General features: G+C 37.5%; 1 protein-coding gene across 1 annotated transcript in view; it reads left to right on the forward strand.

The window, feature by feature from the left end:
- PCDH15 (protocadherin related 15) overlaps positions 1–19,560 on the forward strand; it is a 665,248-nt gene that overhangs the window by 608,539 nt on the left and 37,149 nt on the right. The window contains exon 29 of the mRNA XM_043551059.1: positions 12,039–12,215. Within this exon, the coding sequence (XP_043406994.1) occupies positions 12,039–12,215 (177 nt within the window). The remainder of the gene's footprint in view (positions 1–12,038; positions 12,216–19,560) is intronic.

Genomic DNA, 19,560 nt, shown 5'->3' on the forward strand with positions numbered 1-19,560 from the left:
ATTTTATTTACAAGGTATCATGAAAAGACATTAGCTATATATAGTGGAGAAAAAGATAATAATAATTGAAACTCTTAATGCTTTGTGACAAAATTGAAGATTTTTGCTATATTGGAAACTGTCCAAAATCATTTTTGTAAGATATATGTTAATATACTTCATATTCCAAACATACAATAATTCCCAGAAGTGTCAGGATTTCATGGTTAGTTTCTCTTTTAAGTCGAGAAGAAATTGCTTCACTCTGTCTCTTCAGCAATGCAATCATAAATTAATCTAAATAGGAGAGAAAATATTTGAACTTCCAGTTTCATTTCTCTCATGAGATCAGGGAAGAAATTTGTTTGGCTTATTTATAACAGAAATTGCTAAAGGAGATATTCACTTTTTTAGCTTTTGCTCTTCTATCAGTTCTTTAAGGCAGTGAGGCAGGATATTCAGCAGATTGCAGAAGTTCCATTCTATCTTGGCTGTCATTGTAATCTTACTCCCCTTGAAGAATGAGATGCATTGGGAGTAATGATGTGCTTATCCACTGAAAAGGAAGTGCATCATCCCCATAATACCTCTTGTCTCCTCTGTCCTGGAAAAAAAAGGGATTACTCATGAGGATGTGGGGTTTTTCCCCTTTCCCCATTCTATTTTGAACCAGGTATAGTTCAGCTGCTAGATTCTGATGCCAAAAACACTACTTAAGTTATCTAGGCAATGATCTATACTCACAGTGACTCTATCTCCTAGACCTATGAATAAAAGAAATAGACATCTGCTTGCCTAACAGTAGGAACTTTTCTTCAAAAAAAGTGGTAGTTTTTGGCATTGTCCACAAAGATAAAGAGCCTATCATTCAATTACCCTTCAGTTATAGGTATGGGTAATATTTGTCTCTCCTTTGCTAAGGTTTCAAGTTGACTTTATCAGGGTGTGCCATGCAGTAATATCTTCTTTTTACAAGATTAATAATGTATAGACTCCCTGGGCTCCAGCTTGACTCAGAGGGGATGATGAAGATTTTGAGGATGAAGCGTGAGATTTTGTGCTGTGTCTCTAAGAATTTACAGCCCAAGGGAATGGGTCAGGCCAAACTGGCTTTAAGCCATCTTTGAGCCGTGCCAAATCTGGACTGTTCCAGACATCATGGCAGTTGTCAGTATAATTTACACAGCTCTGGGTGGCTGCCTAAGTTATAGGAACTTTCCCACAGCTGTCTATGGGTGGCAGCAATGCTTAAAACCTCAACAATGCTACGTGCTGCAGCCTCACCCCAAACATTCTCCTCCGAATCCCAGGGGCAAGACTTGTGAGAAGGTCATTGGAAGACTGTTTTGGCCATCTTCATCAGTTCCATGGCTGAGGTGATTCTTCCCCAGCCTGATCTGGGATATTCATAGCTTCTTTGTTGTTCCACTCCTTTTATGTGGCATAAAGGGTTTGGAGCATATGTGTGACTCTTACCCAAAGAGTCCAGATTGTACTGTGATTGAGTCTTTTTTGAATATATGTAATGATAAAATATGGAGCCAGGTTCTGAATTCTTAAAATGAACTCAGATGAACTTTTACCTTCAGTAATAACATCTGCCAGAAAATGAGTATACTGCAAATGTAACAGTCCTGCCCTTAATGATAAACCTTATAAACTGCCTTCATTAAGACACATTGTCCGTTTATATTAGAATTGCATGAATTCTGGAAAAAGATGATATGGACAACTTGTTCAAATAAAACTGTTAATTTGTTTCAGCAGCATTCACAAGTAAACTCTTTCTGTCCATGTTCTAAATATGTCTCTAGATTTGACTGTTTTAGTTAGGAAAAATATTTGCAGAAACTTGAAGTCTCAAGATTACTCATACAAATATATATTGGTCTGAAAGTTTCAGCTGGAAATATATTTGCATGGTCTTCTTGAAATTCCTTTGATTTTCCTCCTGCTGTTTATAAAAGCTTTAATCATTCAATCAGGGTGTAAAAGCTAAATGTGATTTATATGACCCATCAAATGCCACACACAACAAATAATGAATAATCAAAGAATAGTGAATGCAAATAGTTTGTGAACCACCCATAAGTTGAAATATTTTTGCATGAAGTGTTTTCTGAACAATTTCAATAATGAACAAATTCATAAAAATAGAGCATTGACATATAATTCATGAACATAAAAAAGAGCTACCGGTACGTTAATCAAATAAATTATGTTCTATAGAGGATTTGCCCAGCTCTTGTTTGCACTAAAGTTACGTTAAATAAAAATGTTAAAACTGAAAGATCCAAAAATCTAACCTCTGATGACAACTGTAACTATTTAGTGATTGGGAAAGTTGGATATTTAGTAACTTTGACAATGGTAGAGATTGTCACAGTAAAGTAATATTTAAAGTGGCTACAACCTATTAAGGAATATATGTTGTTGTTCTTTCAAATGAGAACAGCTAACTCAGCCAAACCTCAGATGTACCTTATAGAGATGGTCAGTGGCTGGAATAAAAGAATATTCTATACATAGAAAGAATTAAAATTTCTGTTCTATGTTCATTTTGCTTTAAAATATTGGCTTATTAGAAGGAGTTAAGCAAAGTACCTCTCGCTGACATTTCAGATAGTGCCATGATCCTGTAAAGTTATTCAGTAAACACTACAGACTTCCCCTGACTACTTCAATTTCATCAACCAGCTGTCAATGTCCCCTACTCTACACATCAATGTCAAACTCCCCACTTCATTCACCCACTTCAATTAAGTCTGTTTGGGGTAGGTCCAGCTAAGTCTGCTACAGCTGCAGTAGTGCTGACAGATTAAAAAATGGGTTTTGCCTGATTGGAGAAATTGATGTGTGCTCCCTTCTTCAGAATAAATCTCTTTTTGGAGGCAGGGAGCAGAATTAGGAACTGTTTTCATATTTATTTCAAATATGCAGTATGTGTCTTTATGAATAGGGTACAATCTATAAAGGAATGTGAGACTCATGTGGCTCTGCACTTCCCGGTTTTAGCTAAAAACACTTGAGGGAGGCTGATCTTGTGCTACTTGCAGCTAGGATGTACCAGAAATGTCATGTGAAAGCAAATTCTCATGAGACTTGCACCCCAATTTTACAATCCCTAAGTCATGTTACCCAAAACAAAATAATGTGTGGAGTGGCTAAAAATTAAAACTTCTTGAAATATTAGTAATTATTTCTATTTGCCAAAAAGTGCCTGCTTTGAACTCATCAAACGTTTGCAAAATTGGAGCAGTATTTCAACTTTTTTAGAATTATGTTATGTTTTGAGTTACATTTTTATCATACACATTTGAATAGCAATCTGAGTTTGTTAAGTGCAACTCATTATATAATATTTATTCTAGTTTCCTGTGATGGGGTGTCCACCCCACACAAGGCTTGAGCAGGTTAAAGAGGGCCTGTTAACCTTCTAGGCTGCACCTGGAGGAGAGCCAGAGGTGGATAAAGCCCAACTGCAGATGAAGCCCAGCTCGGCAGGAGTAGGCTGGGCTTGTATAAAGTCAAGACGTTGAGAGCAAGAGGAGGCTGGCTCGCTGAGCTGGTGGCTTGGGGTGGCTGCTGGCTGGAATGCAGGCTGGGAGAGGCTGAGAGCTGCAGTTTATAACTCGCCCACCTTGTATTTCTCCTATCTTGGGACCAACAGGGCTTCAACAACGGCGCAAACACAAATGAAAAGAGGCTTTTAAGTGCTAATTCTGTTTTCTGTACTAAAGGATCTCAGTACTAAAATCAACAAGTGGGAATTAGGTGTTATAAGCTATTACAGGATTAGAGCATGTAAGATTATGTCTGTCATGTGCTCGGAAGTGGCCAGAGCAATTCAGGGATTAAAAAATGTCATACTTAAACTTCTAATGGAATATAAAAGTGAACAAGCATTTTTTATTATAAACTCCATGTGTAAAAATATGCATCTGGTTCTCCAAAATATATTGAGCCTGCATTTAGGAATACAGAACTTCAGTATTTTAACCATGGTAGTCAGCATGACATTTAAAGCTGACTCCCACCTTTTCTCATAGGACTGTCTGTCCCGCTTTGTTGCACAGAAAATCTGATCCCCATATAAGAAATGTCACATTCTCGGTGACACCTTTCCTTCTCAGTATCCTACAGCACACCATGGATATTGAAAATATAGGTCAAATCTTTTCCCTTTTCATACTTTTGTAAACAACTGCAACTTCCTCCTGAATGATACCTGAGCTATAAAACACTGGAGCTATATCACTGAAATGTTTCAGAAATTAAATGTTTTTCCTTTTGATATTTATTGCTGGTAAAGATAAGGTAACCTTATTGTGGAGGTCACCAGGTGTCATGTAAAAGGGACAACTGACAGGAATGCATGACAAACAAAACTGTAACAATGCTTGTGACTTTTATTTTATCTGTGTCCCTGTGCATAACAATTCTTTCTTATAATGTTCTTCTATTTTTAATTGGAAAAAAGAGTTAATATCTTTGAAATCCTACCCCTTTATCAAAATGACACACATACATTAGCTACCATGGGGGTTCCAAAATCCTTAGTGTCTTGCTGAAAATCTTACAGCAAATTCTGACATACATTATTTCACTGAGCTTGCTTAAAGAAACTTATCAAGAAATACCAATTCTCATTACCAAGAACACCTTTTAGCCCTCCTCTGCAAGGCTTTTTTTTTCTTTTCATGAATCTGTGGAAAGTGGACTGTTTTTTTTGTATTGGTTTCATTTGTTGTGCAGCTGCTTTTTGTACAGCTCTCTAACATCATTTAAACTCATCAGTTTCTTAACAGGGATACTCTGCCGTCCTAGTTCTTGATAGGATAGATGATCATTTTCCATTATTACTAAATTAGGACTATGATCCACTGGACTATCTGCAGAAATTATTCTTCCCGAGCCCACCATTAACCACTATTATCAGTTAGCACAGCATTAACAACTACTCAACTTGACTTCTTTACCAGCGCTCCAGATCACCAGGTGTCTCAGTGGAACAATCAAATGGTTAGCTACCTCTACCTCTCCAGTTATTTTTTCTCTACCAGGTAATAAACATGAATTCTTCAGTCTCCCACCTTTTCTCAGGTTCTGTGTCCTACCTCAAATAAGCCTTCATTCATCAAACTTATCATCTACTTACTGAATAGTCTTTCAAGTAATATGTTATACAAACAGTATGGCATATCCTCTATAGTTGAATAAGCTATCTATCAGCTGAGCTCACTAATTACCATATTCCTTTAATCTCTGCACACCCTCAGCAGTTATATGAAGAGAAAGGAAAAAGAAAATCTTAATTTGCTGTACTCTTATTCCTTCCTTCTATCCATTTTAAGCAGTATTTTATGTTGTCCTTACATCCTACTTTCCGGGCTGCCTTTTTCTTCCTTCGCTTTCATAAGCAACTCCTACCTGGATAGTAATGGTCTACCTACGTTTTGTCCTCCACTAGTGGCTCCTAGATCTAAAAATAATAGAGGGAGTCATTATGTGAATATGTTTTCCCCTCAGCTCCTTGGGGAAAAAATAGCGTTATACAATGTAGTCCTGTTGTGCCTTTTCAGATAGAGCTATAAACTGCTTGAGCTACATTTTTAAACTGCTTACAACAGCAGTAAAAGAAGACTTTCCTGCTGAGATCTAGGATAGGCCTGTTTGGCTGAAGTAGAGATGTATGTGTATTGCTCTTTGGGTAAATGCAACATAATGCTTCTTCCTTGGCTTCAGAAATAACTTATTACAATAAAAAAGGTAGCAAAGACAGCATGATCGTGCACCTCTTAGGAAGCAGGAGCACAAAGAGAAGAAAAGAAACTTCAGTCAAATACAAGGAAGGCTAATTTACTTAATTTTACATAAACCGTCTCCGAATGATTGGCATTCTCCTATATAAAGTATTATATTCTACCAGTTGGTCTTTAACAAAATCTCTATAAAGTATTTATAAATATGCATAGTAAATTGATTCAATGCAACTTTTTTGCATAGATACATTATTGTATGTGATATAACAATAATCTTTTTGTACAGAACAATTATTTTGAGAGGGGGAATACCTCCCTTGGATAAGCAAAGCAAGATCGTACATTATTGACATTTGATATAAGTAATTAATTTAGCCAGTTTATACTGTCTTACTTTCCTTTATCAGACAGCTTCCCTTGAAAATCAGATTACAAAAAATATGCATTATATCCTAAGAATAGAACATAGCCCCAAGTCTGCCTTCTTTGCTATGTGTAGGCTCCCCAAAGCAGGCAGAAAGCTGACTTCACTGGCTGGTGAAGGATTTCCCTGGCATTGTAGGACCAACAAAAACAGCTCTGTACCATTTTGGAAAATCTCCAGGTAGCAAAGAGCCAACATAACCAACTCTGTGTCACTCAAACACCCTGATCCTGTTATAAGGGGCATGGTGTGGGAGTATGTAGTCAGAGTGCAGAAACAACTGGTATAACTACGTGTCAGGGCTGTAACTAGTCAATTAAACTTTTTTAGAACAGCTCTGAGGCTACTTTAAGATACACTCAGCCTAGAATCAGAATGTACAGCGATCTTTGCTGCCATAGCTGAGGATCTGTCTCCTGGTTTAATGGACATTTAGCAACATCACAAAACAGCTGGAGTTTGCCTGCTTAACCACAGTTGGGAAGGTATACTCAGGAATGATTGATTGGAAAAGCAGGGAACTTTAAAATCAGTATTGAGATCTCTATTCACAGAGCTGCTTGGAAAATCTTATATGATGTTTGGAAGTGTCAGTACTGCAGTTTGCTAATTTGAATAATCACTAAATTCATCCGCAATTTTTTAAAATCAAGAGTCAAAATTGGGCACCTAAAGTTATGCATCTACATAAATGCCCTGGTTTTCAGAGGTACTCAGCTCCTGCAGCTCACATTATATAGTAATGTAGTTATTTCAGAGTGCTGTGAAATAGATGGCATTTCATAAATCACTTTCTGTGTGCTCCAGTGATTCCACATAGTAAGCTATAAAAACATTAGAGAAAGAAAAAAACCCTTTTCCCTTAGGACTTTTTCATTTTGAAAGTTTTGAAGTGTTTAGGTATAGGTACTGGTCAAAACCAGAATGTTCTCTAGATTGAACTGTGTTTACATTTTTTTTCTTTATCACCTATTGTTTGTACAGGTCTTTTACACAGCAACAGGGAAAAGAAATACATTTTAGAAAATAAGAGATTGTGATTGTAAAACCACAAAATTGTCAAGAAGACTCAGTGATATTTATACTATCTGATGTTAATTTTAATTCATTTCATTTTTTCTTTTTAAATTGGCAAGCTTTCAAGTTGACAGTATCCCCGTAAAGTGAAGTTATTCTCTGATAAGTAACAATGTAAGAATGGCATCACAGGGTTCTATTATTCATTGTGTGTTAGTTATTTTTATGTCAAATATGCTCAGTGTCTGAGTCAAAATGAATTTTTCCCCTAATTGTCAGCCCTGAAAACTTACTCTGGTTTGTGAGATTTAAGGAGGGATCTTCCCTTTCTGCATACCTATAATAATATTTTTCAGGCCAAATTTTGCCCTCAATGGCACAGGTACAAATCTCTGGTTTTCATTGCATTTTCACAAGTATAATTGATTGGAATTTGTTAAACAATTCTGATGAAGATGCACAAGAAGGAAGAGAATCCAGCTCACTGTTCTCTGTTGACTGTGCAGAGCTGTAAGAGTTAAGGTAGTAAAAACTATTTTTTTCACTTAATCTGTAGATATGAATCTAAACACATGCAGGGGGCAGATCTGTTGAGAAGAAGGTGCTAATGCTGCATAGTCAATTATCAAATTAGAACTTCACTTTAAATTAATGTTGACTAATAAATTACCTCTAATTACAAACTCTTTTATTGTTTGCTAAATGTGCCTTTTAGTATTTGTTTCTAAAATACTGTGAAAGAAGAGGATCCTTTGTGCTGAAAATAAGCTGCCAAGTGGTAGTTTACTGCAGTGTTTTCGTACCAAATGTAAACTTGAATTGCTTTTGAAGTTACTCTCCAGAGATTTGCACACCTTTTAGTAGTATTTTCTTTAAATGCTACTTTGCAATCTTTAATGTGTTTTTTTGTTTTTCATTGAATCATCATAATGTTCCATTTTGTATATATAATAAATTGCCTTTATCCTAAAAGTATAATTATTATTGTAATTCACATGTACTGTGTTTCTTGCAACATCAATCAAAGTCAGTTGTAGGTAGTGTAAGTATTTGTCATAGTCAAACACTATTATGTTGTTTATTCTTCAATTCAAATAATGTTTTAAACAGCTACTCTGTAATCGGATTGAGAATCTGGGTAACTTTGAACAGCTGCCATGAATACTTGAGAATAATGTATAGTATTATCAAGTTCTGGTAATACTAACCATTGCTACCTTCACAGGGATGTCAAAAACATAATCCATGGTTTTATTCAATCCTCTGTCTTCCTATCTTGGCTAGGAAAATTAAGTGCTGGTAAATGTAACTGCCTATGAGAAACTAGTTTGATTTTTAGCACTGATGAGATCAGGATTCATGAGATCCATAAGGAAAATATGTATGAACATTTCTAGATCTTTTTGAGCTGGGTAGTAAAATCATTGGTCCATGCAAGAAAGAAAACCTTGGGGCAATATTTTAAAGAAAATTGGGGTTTCTTTTAGTCACTTGTAGTCATGTGATATTTTGGATGTTTTTATAGTTACCTGTGGGTTTTAGTCTTTCACTGTCACAATCTTTACTGACCAAAATTGCCCTAAAGGAGCATTAATTAGCTGTGTGTGGCAGGGTTGCAGCTCCAGCTGCCAAGTAGTGTGTCATAGGTAGGAACAAAGCAGATTTAATACTCACAGTCAATGAGTGCTTGTTTATTTGAAGCCAATCAGTTGCCAGTGTACTTAACAGGCGGGAGCTTCCAATCCATACCTGCTATTTTTTTGGTTGATTTTGGACTCTGCATTGTGTCTGGCCAGATTTGGCAGCTCAGAGCATACCCATGCTGCTCGATTAGAAACTATATCTTGCAGGGCTTTGCTTTTCAGAAACTTACAACAACACTATAGCTCAGGGGCATTTTCACAAAGAGAAGGGTAGAGGAGTCTTAGAAATTAACGGAAGTCAATAATCTTTCTTAAAATTGTGATTTAGCAGTATTGCTCTTTCAGCATTATTTTTCTTTGCTGAATACACATGGTAATGATTTATCAGGGAAAAACAGGAGCAGAAGGTTTCCAGTTATTTAAACCAATGAAAGTGTTTATCATGACACAGGTTTTATCAGTCCTAAGTGCCCTAGACAAGTTCTAGTACTATATTAGCTATTTTGTTTGGTGAAACTTTTCCATTTTTGTATTTCCAGGCCATCTATTGCACAATGCCACATATTGTCCTGAATGTGTTTTTAAAGTGAAGGATTTCAGTCACTCATAGTCCACATTTTTATTTTTCTCTGATGAATGTATATGAATCCCTTAAAGTTGTTGGGGCCTGTTCACTTTGTAGACCTGCTCCAAAATTCACCTGAGAACACTTCTCATATGGTATCACCAGGAAGGCTTAAAGAGAGCCAGGGCACCACGTGCAACTGTACAAAGGAAGAAAACAATATTTTTTCTTAATGCATATATTAAGATTCGTATTGTTTGCATGGGAATATAAGCATCATTCCCTAACTCCTATGTGAAGACCCTTCAGTCTGACTCCATGTACACATTATGGTTCACTCTTGCATTCCTTGGAAGAATTGGCCTTAGAGTATACTTCACTTGTATGGCTTTTGTAGCTATATTGTGCCTCAGCTTTGCTCATTTGGGCAATTTTACAAGCCCATATATTGCTTCATTATACTTCATTCCCATTAAAATGATTCTTTAAATAAAGTATAATGCACTAGCTACATGAAATTAACATTTTTATATGTAGTATTTCCATTCAAAAGTCAGTGTTAATGCAAATATCTCGGTTATGCAGCTAAGCATATAAACATAAGGGAATGCAAAGTTAAGACTGCAATTGTGTTATAGACTTGAGTTACACGATCAAATAGAATAATATTATAATATCACTTATTCAGATTTCAGAGTAACAGCCATGTTAGTCTGTATTCGCAAAAAGAAAAGGAGTACTTGCGGCACCTTAGAGACTAACCAATTTAAGGTGCCACAAGTACTCCTTTTCTTTTTACTTATTCAGATAAGATTGAGAGGGTTGTTCCTGTTCTTGGAATTTGTGGATGTTTTCATTCTTCCCTTGCCAACACCATGAATTGAAGAAGAATTCTTATACCTTGCCATTATGTTTAGTACTCTACCTGGATTCTTGACCAGAATATCTGTTCACTACATATACATTATTTGCTGTAACTACTCTAAATACCATTTTTATCAGCTGCACAGTACAACACACATCTGGAGAGATGCAGTTTTGACTACCTAAACTGATACGAAAAATTAATATTTTTTGCTTGTCGATTCCTCTAACAGGTCAGCAACTTTACTGGGCACCGGGAAAGGTACATACCATATACAGGCTAAGTTGGAGCACAATACTTTCACTTGTATACTGATCTTATCCTTTCTAAGGCTTGTTCTATGCTTCTTGTAGGGATAGGATAAATCCATATAAATTCCTAAGCCATGATACTCATTATGTCAACATCATGTGTATTTGTTATTTTTACATTCGTTTTATTTTATTTTATTTTAATTCCTTGGAGAGGTTATTCTCTTCCTCCTCCTTTTACTGTGTCCTACAGCAATGCCTTAGGTATTTCTGCTCAGGGTAGGTATGAGCTCTGCTTCTTTCTTGTTTCAGGGGAAACTCTACAAACCTTCTAAATATGTTTTTCATGAGTACTTAGGAGTAACAACAAATATTTCGAGGTCTTTCCCATAAATAGATAATTTTATGTAGAAAACTTCAGAAAAATATGACAAAATAAAGTTGTTTGTTTTCTCAGTACATGATTCTAAAACGCTTGCTCACATCCAGTAATCCTTACTGATTCAAGTAGTCCCACTGAAGTCAGTTATTGATACTGCCAATGGGATTCCTTGCATAAGTAAGTATTATTCTGTGTGAGAAATTCTGCAAAAACTGATTTGCAACTTACCAAGACCAACATTCAATAACACTCAAAAAACGAAATGTATTAAGTATTAAAATTAGTGAAAGAGTCACCATCAAGAATCAGTAAATGTTATCTTCTGTAGTCAAGTGCATTTCTTAGGAATCTTATTTTTCTTGCCTATTGACACATTGATATTGAAGCTGATATTTCATTGAGTGTACTACCATATACTATATACAGCAGTTTGCATTGATTGCTTCTTTTCTGGAAGTAAAATAAAGTAGATCTGTTGCAGTTTATTGTTATTATGCCCCTGAGATCTTGAACTTAGGTTAAGTGATTTAGAGACAGCTATCTGTCATCCTTTGTCATTTTCTGTATTACTTTTGCAATTTGTTTACAGATCATTTTTATTTTCTGGTCGTAAACCTGTCAGACCAATTCTCCAACCTCTCCCATGGCTGTAAAGCTTATTTACGCCTTTAGGAGTTGCAGGTATACTGGTACCTGATATGTTATGTCATGCTGTATGTCCAGATAATATACCCCACTGAAAATGGTTGAGGATATTATTTTTGTGTGTGAGAGAATTTACTACCCCTCAAGTGTAAAGGTGAAACTAAAGAGTTCTGAAACCATATAATTCCACAAAAGCTTGACAGTTTTATTTGTAAAATACAGTTGCAATTTCCCATGAGTCATTTAAAACTCAAACTATATCATAAATACAAAGTGCTAGACTTAAGGAAACAGTGTGCAATGACCTCCTCTAACATTGCTAAGTTTTTCCTAGGAGCTGAGTATTTAAGAGGTTATGTTGGAATGGGGATTTTATGAAAAGGGTTCATAAGGTTAGCAGCTTACAAGCCAATGTTTTGGTCTCTTAGATTACAGTTCAGGTTTTTGTTAGTCTTTGTTAGAATGAATAAATCACTGTAACTTTCTGACTCTATTTCATTTTCAGGATTTTGGAACGCTATATTCAAGATCAGATTCCTGGTGCAAAGGTTGTGGTAGAGTCCATTGGGGCCCGGAGATTTGGAGATGGCTTTTCAGAAGAGGATTACTCCAAATCTGACTTGATGGTCTATGCAATTGACCCTCAAACAAACCGAGCTATAATGAGGAATGAACTTTTTAAGTAAGTATCTAAAATCATTTGTCACTGATGTCCGTACTCTTGATGCCTGTTTTGCAGCCCACTAGCGTTATTTTCCTTCCGTGCCTTGGACTTCTGCTGATTCATAACCTTCAATTCCATTCTTCCCAAGAGTCTTACAGATCTCTGGAAAAATGTGGTGTTCGTGGGTGCCTACTGCTGCTCATTCCACAAAGACAAACCCTGCACCTTCAATGGATTGATGGACGAGCTTATTATGGAGTGGATTCTCATGGAGCTTTTCTACTCTAGTGAAACCAGTGGTCACCTTTATGTGGGAGGGGGTGATCCAAGACGGGATTAATAGTGGCTGAAAGTCATTACCATATAACAGTTGTTCGTTGCCACATATTAAGTGGCAAGACATTTATATGTGTAGTGAGAATATGCACAGTCTAGGATAGGATCTACATAGAATTAAAAAAATTATAGGGGTTATAAACCTTCGTGCTTCAGAGCTGAAGCCAACCGCTAACTAATGGGGTTAGGAAAGAACTTCCCCTCTGGGTAGTTTGTGCCATTGCTCACTACAGGGTTGATGCACCTTCCTTTAAAGGTGGTACTGGCTGCTGTTGTAGACAAAATATGGCAGTAAATCTACTAGTCTAATCCACTATGGCAAGTCCTTCACATTCTTAATTCATTTCTAAGTGAGTGAACATTTGCAAAACCACCACAAAACCCACCACAACTATTGGTTTATCTTTGGTAGTCTCAGAAGCCAAGGACCGAATAGCATGGAAACTAAATTAGCTTCTCACTTCTAGATATGGTATCTCTAGGTAATGGCTGAGGGTAGTTTATGGGACGAAATGAATTAAATGGGGCCCACAGTTTAGGCCCCCCCCAAACTCTTTATTGCTGCTGTCCCTTGACTCTTTCAGCTCAGAGGACCACATTTGACGGTGAAGTTGTTGGGAGTCTTGGGAAGTTAGAGAATGGCTCTGCCACGTGCAAACCAGTCTGAACATACTTCCTGTAGATAGTGTGTCTGTAGATAGTCTACAGAGATATCAGTCTGTCATTTTTTGTAAGCACTGTGTTCAATCAAAATGTATATATGAATAAATAAATTCCTTCTCTGCCACCTGCAGAAATCACCCTCTTAGACCTATTACTTTTATCTTAGTTTCCAAACGTATTTCCATGAGCCCAGTATTTGTATGGAAGCAAGGAAAAGGCTTACCTAGTCTTTCCAGATCAACTGTTGTCTGCTGCTTCTTCATACGTTTTGTCTGAGTGTTTGCTTCTCCCCCAGTGAGAGTTAGACCAGAGCATTCAGAGTTGGCATAAGGCAGTCTGTGTCCGTCACAGGTCTAAAAAGCAAATGGCCGTAATCTATCTTCTGGATCATGATTGAAAAGGGACTTGTTCTCCGGTGTTCTAAACTTAGTACAGATTAATTACAGTGTGAGGTACCTAGCTCCATACAGGCAAAAATTATAAGGCCAAAAGACACCAGTGTGATCATCTAGTCTGATCTTCTGTATAGCAGAGGCTAGAGCACTTTCCAAAATTAATTCTTGTTTGAACTAGAGTGTGTCTTTTAGAAAAACATCTAATCTTGATTTTAAAATTTCCAGTACAGAATCCTCATGCCCCTTGGTAAATTGTTCCAATGGTTATTTACCCTGACTGTTAAAATGATGTCTCTTATTTCTAGTATAATTTGTCAAGCTTCAGCTTCCAGCCATTGGATTTTGCTAGACTGAAGAACTCTTTTATCTAATTTCTGTTCCCAGTGTAAATATAGAGGTGATCAAATCACCCCTTCATCTTCTCTTTGATAATTTCCTTGGGACTTTAACTGTAAGGCATGTTTCCCAGGCCTTTAATCATTCTTCTCTGAACCCTCTCCAGTTTTTAAACGTCAGACACCAGAACAGGGCACAATATTCTGATAGTAGTTGTAACAATACCAACGCCAGAAGTAACATAATCTCTACACTCCTACTTGATATTCCCTTGTTTAAGCATCCAAATATCTTGTTAGCCCTTTTAGCATCATACTGGGAGCTCATAGTCAGCTGATCTTTCACCACAACTCCAAAATCTCTTTCAGAGTCTGCTTCCCAAGATTGAGCCTCCCATCATCAAACTATAACCTGCTTTCTTTCTTCCTAGATTTATGAGTTTACGTTTAGTCAGACTGAAACTCGTATTGTTTCCTTGCACCCAGTTAAGCAAGCAATCCAGATTTGTTCTGTATTTGTGACCTGTCCTCTTCTTTCTTTTACATTCCCCCAATTTTTTTGTCATCTGCAAACTGTATCAGTGATGATTTTATGTTTTGTTCCATATCATTGATAAAAGTGTTAAATAACACAAAGCCAAGAATCAATCCCCCCAGGACCCTACAAGAGCCACAACAATGATGATTTCCCATTTACAATTACATTTGGGAGACCTATCAACCAGTTTTAAATCCATTTAATGTGTGCCATAGAGGCAAATGGATGATAGAACAGACAGGGTGAAGCAAATAGTTGCATGATGGATAGATACAGGGATTAGATACAGTACCTGAATTAGACTGACCCCCTTGATCATCATTGGGTGCTTGTTACAGGTCCACTGAGGAAGTACAGAAGTGATCTGTTGCTGTACCCATAAAATGAGTGCTTGTCAAATCCCCCGAGAAGAACCCAGGGCCCAATTACCTCATCAATTGCACTCAACTCTCAGCAAAGCCAATGGGAGTTGTGTTCACAACTGGTGGGATAATCTGGCCCCTTCGTTATGGATAGAGAGGTATCTGCATATGGGATTCATTCAAATTAAATGGGGCCCACAGTTTACCCCCCCCTCCCCAACTCTTTATTGCCACTGTCCCTTGACTCTTTCATCCCAGAGGACTACATTTGACGGTGAAGTTGTTGGGAGTCTTGGGAAGTTAGAGAATGGCTCTGCCACATGCAAACCAGTCTGAACATACTTCCTGTAGTTAGTGTGTGCTCCAGCTATCATGATGATTGTGACAGCCTTTGTAGATCCTTGCAGCCCAGTGTTCCCAATTCAGACTTGGATTCCAAATGTGGTAGTGCAAGATCCTGCCTTAATCTTCCTACATACAAAGTGAGCCAATGCACGTGCACGTGGGCAATTACCAGTTTTGTGCACACCGTGTGGATTTTTGCTGACACAGTGCCCTTGTGTGGGCAGAAAATCTGGCCATATTTATGTCAGGGTCCATTGAAAGTACAGAAATGTATTTTGTAGTCCAGACTTGGATATACAATACTGTATATCCAAGAGGTTAAAATGCAAATTTTCAAGCGTATAAAAAGCATTAGCGTTCCCAGTTTGTACTGCGACAGGATAATACTAGCTGTGGAAGGAACCTAGTTAAAATGCTTCATGTGCCTCCATAGTCAGTGTATTTTTTTTTCTTTTAAAGCTTTAAAAAATGTAAATCAGCAAAATCCTGGAGAATGCTTTCCTGCCCTTGGGGTAGAGGTGAATGAGCACCATCTTAGTAAAGTAAAGGAGAGGAATGAAGTGAGAGTTTCATTACTTGAAATCTGAAGCATTACCATGTTTTAATTAGTGATAGGTTAATCTCAACAGGTTTGGTTCAGATAAGCTCAGATGCTTATTCAAATCTAAAGAGAAACTCCCTCCCTAATACCGCAGCCTTCCTACCTGTAGTTGGGCTTTTAACAGGGGGTTCAGTGATTCTTCCCCACCATGCAGTGGGATGTCTTCAGAGGCAATATTAGTGGTCCTTCTCCCACTGGAAAGAGATTGCCAGGTTTTATAACCACCCCATGCCCTCCAACTAAGAATGATCTTCACAGGGAGTTCAGGATCCTACCAGAAGAAGGATTCATGGTGGCAGGGAACCCTGTGTAATAAATAGCAGATGCCAGGGGATAATACTCAGAAATAGAGAAACACGTCAAGTCACTATTTAAATGCAGAGATGGAGGTGGCCAATGGTAGGAGTTATGGGATGGTACTGGGGATGGGTCTGCCTAACCCAGTATTTCCCAAATCTTGGAAGAGGTTCATATTTTAATATAGGAGGCAGGGAGAACATTCAGAACAGTTCCTATTTAGCCCATGAGTTTGCCCATAGGTAGTATTAGCATTCATACAAAATTATTATTTGAGTATGGGAAAATGCTTTCATATGTCCTTCAGTGATCCTTTACTAAACATTAACTTACAATACATATAGTGTAATTCTGTATATGTTCTATAATTGGATCACTGGCTTTAATCTACATTTTGAGCTTTAATAGAAGGCTCCTGCCTTTACCTGTCAATTTCAGAAAAGAATCTTTAATTGGGTCTATTAATGAATATTGGGATATGACCCTGGCCTTTGTGTCAGCAGATCTGGTACCCTAAAGATTCCCCATATGTGATGAATTTTCAGGTGACTTAGAGCCACAATAGAAATTCCTATACTTATCCCCCTGCCACAAGGAGCATGGCTTGTACAAGAGGGAAGTGGCTGAGGTATCCTGTCATCTCTTGCTGCCAAAATGGATCTAAGGACTATTGGGAGCTAGACACAAGTTAGGGCAGCATCAACGCTACTGCTCCAGTCTCCAGCTAGTCTCAAAGTTAGATTGGGGGGACAAATACCTAAAGGTACCTAAAGCCACTATTGTACTCACCTCCTGAACTGCACCAAGCACAGCTTGAATGCAGTTCAGCATCTCAGGCATTGGCTAGAGCAGATGTGGTATCACCGTAGTAATTTTTCAGGTTGCATTTAATCATTCACACTCAAATAATTCTGTTCAAATAACATATAAGATCAGACTTGCAGAAACAAAAGCCAGTAAAATCTGAAATTTGTGAAAAATTTAAACTTTAACCTATGCTGCTTATTGCCAGTTGGGCACAGTAAGAATTTCTCAGACCAATGGGTGATTTTTACATATGCTAATCATTGTAATACTTATGCATAATGAGGACTGCACAATCTTCTTCAGAACTCTTGTGATCAATAAGGGTTAAATATATGATCAGTCTTGGCCTATGTGCTGTCTTGGGAATGCACAGTAAGTATAAAAAATCTGTTTGAGGTTATTCTAAAGTATAGCAGCAACTGAATCAAATTATTTCCTCCACAAATGACTAAAAAACAATGAAACCATTTAAACTATTCGGACTGAAAATACCAGCATATTTTAATTACAGGTTTTTTAGATTTATTAGTGCACTAAAAGCATTGTAATCTATCGAAAATTCTCTTATATCTGTGACAAAGTTCCTCCTCTGCCTTGGTGGGTCCTGCGCTTATTGGTGGATTTTCTCACCTCAGAGGTTCACGGCAGCCCTCAGTTTGGCTACTTCTGTGGCTCAAATCTGCTGTTCGCTGGCCAGCATGGGGAAAGGAAGAAGAACAATCCCTGCAGTCTCTGTTGATCCACCTAGTGGAACGGGGAACAGGCCAAACACCTTCCCCTCTGGTGGAACCCACAGTCCAATTCAACTCTTCTGGTATCAAGTAGTGAGTTGGGGGGATGGAGGGATAGGGGGAAACTCGGGCCTGCCCTCTACTCTGGGTTCCAGCCCAGGGCCCTGTGGATTGTCTGTCTGTCTAGAGTGCCTCCTGGAACAGCTGCGTGACAGCTACAACTCCCTGGGCTACTTCCCCATGGCCTCCTCCCAACACCTTCTTCATTCTCACTCCAGGACCTTCCTCCTGGTGTCTGATAATACTTGTACTTCTCAGTCTTCTAGTAGTACGCCTTCTCACTCTCAGCTTCTTGCGCCTCCTGCTCCCAGCTCCTCGCACGCGCACCACAAACTGAAGTGAGCTCCTTTTTAAAGCCAGGTGCCCTGATTAGCCTGCCTTAATTGATTCTAGCAGCTTCTTGATTGGCTGCAGGTGTTCTAATCAGCCTGTCTGCCTTAATTGTTTCCAGAAAGTTCCTGATTGTTCTGGAACCTTCCCTGTTACCTTGCCCAGGGAACAGGGACCTACTTAACCTGGGGCTAATATATCTGCCTTTTATCATGTACTGGACTTACATATTTCTGTACATAAAAAATAAAATCTAAAACTGTGGGGGAAAAAATCACTCTCCTGTAGCCATCTGGCCCAATCCTGTCACATATCTATTCACCTTACAAATATCTTGCATTTAAAAAATCCACCCATCTGAGCCCTTGTGCAGTATGCCATGTAGTCAATGTGTCTGGTTGAGTTATGAACCCCTTAAAATAAGGGTTTATAAAGAAAATGTTAACAGAATCTTAACTGAGACAGTGTTAAAGGTTTCCCACTGGCAAAGCTGAATACTTGCATATTCTTCATCAACACAGAGGACATCTACCATACACCAGTGACATCTAGTGTGCAAATGAAGAATTAGAGCTCTGGTCTCCAATATGCTTGCATTTTCAACATTTATATTGTAGATTCTGTTTAGGTAAGGGTAAATTATTTTTGCTAAATTACTAAAAACAAACACATTATCTGAAAATGGGCCAAAGGCTTTGTTATGAATTTTAGTAAAGTATAGTAATAAAAAAGGACAAAGTATTCTTTCTTAAAGAAAATGTTATTCTAAAGACCTCTGGTGGAACTTTAGAAGGAGTTAATGGATCAATGAATGATTAATCATTATTCCATTACCAAGGTAGTGGTATGGAAGCACTGCTCATGTTTCCATAGTTCATGTTTAGCTGAACATTGTACATAAGCAAGGATTCAACCACTTTGTTGTATATGAAGAAAACAGCATATCCTCCCAAAAATTATAGCACTTTTTGATTTTTTTAGAATGAATATTCTGAGATTCTGCAAGTAAAAGTTAACTAGTTTCAGTTAAAATTAATTTTAAAAATTGGTCCTTTAAGAAATTTAGTGCTCAGTAGCAGGTTGTTTCTGTATCTCAAATGATCTTAATAATGTAATAACACAGACACTTCAAACTTTCTTTAGAGTTTAAACTAAATGGGATTCATATGCATAGATTGCATATGAAGGTATTTTTGATTAATGGTACTACTTTGCATTACTGTTCATAACTTCAGCAGGACCCCTGAGGAATAATTTTCTATTACACTGAAGACCATGTGCAACTGTTCTCTATCAAAATGGCTGCCAACGCCCATTGTTGTCAATGGGAGTTTGATCAGAACCTGACCACGATTAGATGGCCATTTGAGTTTTAGGCCAAAACATTTTGATTTAAAAATTATTTTTTTCTGTGAAAAGCAGATATTCTTTATGACCATTTTAATTTGTAGTTTAATCAAAATCACAATTTTTCATTGAAAAACAATTAACATGGAAAATTTTTGAACAGCCCTATTCCTGTACAGTAAGTGGAGAATTAATTGTGACTTTCACAATTCCCTG

The sequence above is a fragment of the Chelonia mydas genome, chromosome 7 (assembly GCF_015237465.2).
Source record: "Chelonia mydas isolate rCheMyd1 chromosome 7, rCheMyd1.pri.v2, whole genome shotgun sequence".
In the NCBI taxonomy this organism is placed as follows: domain Eukaryota; kingdom Metazoa; phylum Chordata; order Testudines; family Cheloniidae; genus Chelonia; species Chelonia mydas.